This window comes from Equus quagga, chromosome 15 (assembly GCF_021613505.1).
Source record: "Equus quagga isolate Etosha38 chromosome 15, UCLA_HA_Equagga_1.0, whole genome shotgun sequence".
Lineage (NCBI taxonomy): Eukaryota > Metazoa > Chordata > Mammalia > Perissodactyla > Equidae > Equus > Equus quagga.
In genome coordinates this window covers 31924014-31925243 of record NC_060281.1, presented here as the reverse complement: position 1 = coordinate 31925243, position 1230 = coordinate 31924014, and the positions used below count along the sequence as shown (strand labels likewise).

At 41.1% G+C, this 1230-nt stretch overlaps 1 protein-coding gene across 1 annotated transcript in view; it reads right to left on the bottom strand.

Annotated features, from left to right (window-relative positions):
- Positions 1–581: 581 nt before the first annotated feature.
- TSBP1 (testis expressed basic protein 1) overlaps positions 582–1230 on the bottom strand; it is a gene marked incomplete at its 5' end in the record, with an annotated part of 70913 nt that continues 70264 nt past the window's right edge. The window contains 4 exon segments of the mRNA XM_046640961.1: positions 582–632; positions 634–800; positions 887–971; positions 1107–1230. The exon segment at positions 1107–1230 is cut by the window's right edge and continues 218 nt beyond it. Of these exon segments, the coding sequence (XP_046496917.1) occupies positions 582–632; positions 634–800; positions 887–971; positions 1107–1230 (427 nt within the window).

The following is a 1230-nucleotide window of genomic DNA, read 5'->3' as shown; positions in this document are numbered from 1 at the left end:
TGTCAGTATCTTACCATCTTTTGTGACACATCATATATCCCACTCTCTTCCAATGAAGGTATCTCCTTTACCTTCTCCTCCCAAGAGGTTGCTAACTTGTATTATATTGTCCATCTAAACTATATTTTGACACATATTTTAATTTTTACACATCACTATATATGTTACAAGCTACTTGATTGCACAGACTCAGACTTAGATTTTTCTGTTTGCCCCTTAGTGCTAGAACAGTGCTTTGCAAACTTTAGGCCACTGTGAGGAATTATTGGTTGGTTGATTGGTTAGGCTATCACAGAGATATACTTGTTAAAGGATTTCTTTAATCAAAATGTTTTATTTCAGAAAAAATCCAGTCTTTCTTGATTAAATAAGTACCAACTTACAAAACAGTTGAAAGCTGAGGTTGTGGCTGAGAGGTCTAAAAATGGTAAAACGTGTAAAGAGCAGAAACTCTGCAGAGGTATAGGTTAAATGGATTCTATAATTGTGATCTATTTAGGCAATGGGTGGGATATGACTTGTATCTGGAGGATGGGAATCATAATAATCAGTTGACTTATGGGTCTTCCTTTTATTTACTCTTACTCTTCGACCTTTTTGTTGTACTTCCTTCCTTTACTTGCCTTTGCCTGTCACTGAACCTTTTGCTTTTTAACCCTTGACTTCTGATTCTTTCTTTCCTTTTACTTTGTGCTTTCCTTCATCACCTTTCTTGTTTTTAGCATCTATTTATTTTGTATCTTCATTCTTCTCTGCATCTCCCTTTTCTTTGGTCTGCTTTCCTTTTCCTCAGAATTCTCCTTTTTCACTTGGGACCCTAGTCCTTGTGGTATCCCAGCCTCATTCTTTACTTGGGCCTCCTGTCCTTGTGGTATCCTGGCCTCACTCTTCTTGTCTTGGGCTTCTGACACTTGCGATATCCCAGACTCACTCTTCTTTACTTGGGACCCTTGTCCTTGTGGTATCCCTGCCTCAGTCTTCTTTCCTTGAGACCCCTGTCCTTGTGGTATCCTGGCCTCACTCCTCGTTAATTGGGACCCCTGTCCTTTTGGCATCCTGGCCTCCCTCTTCTTTCCTTGAGACCCCTGTCCTCGTGGTATCCCAGCCTCACTCCTCTTTAATTGGGACCCCTGTCCTTTTAGTATCCTGGCTTCACTTTTATTTTCTTGGGACCCCTGTCCTTGTGGTATCTTGGCCTCACTCTTCTTGTCTTGGGCCTCCTGTCCTTGT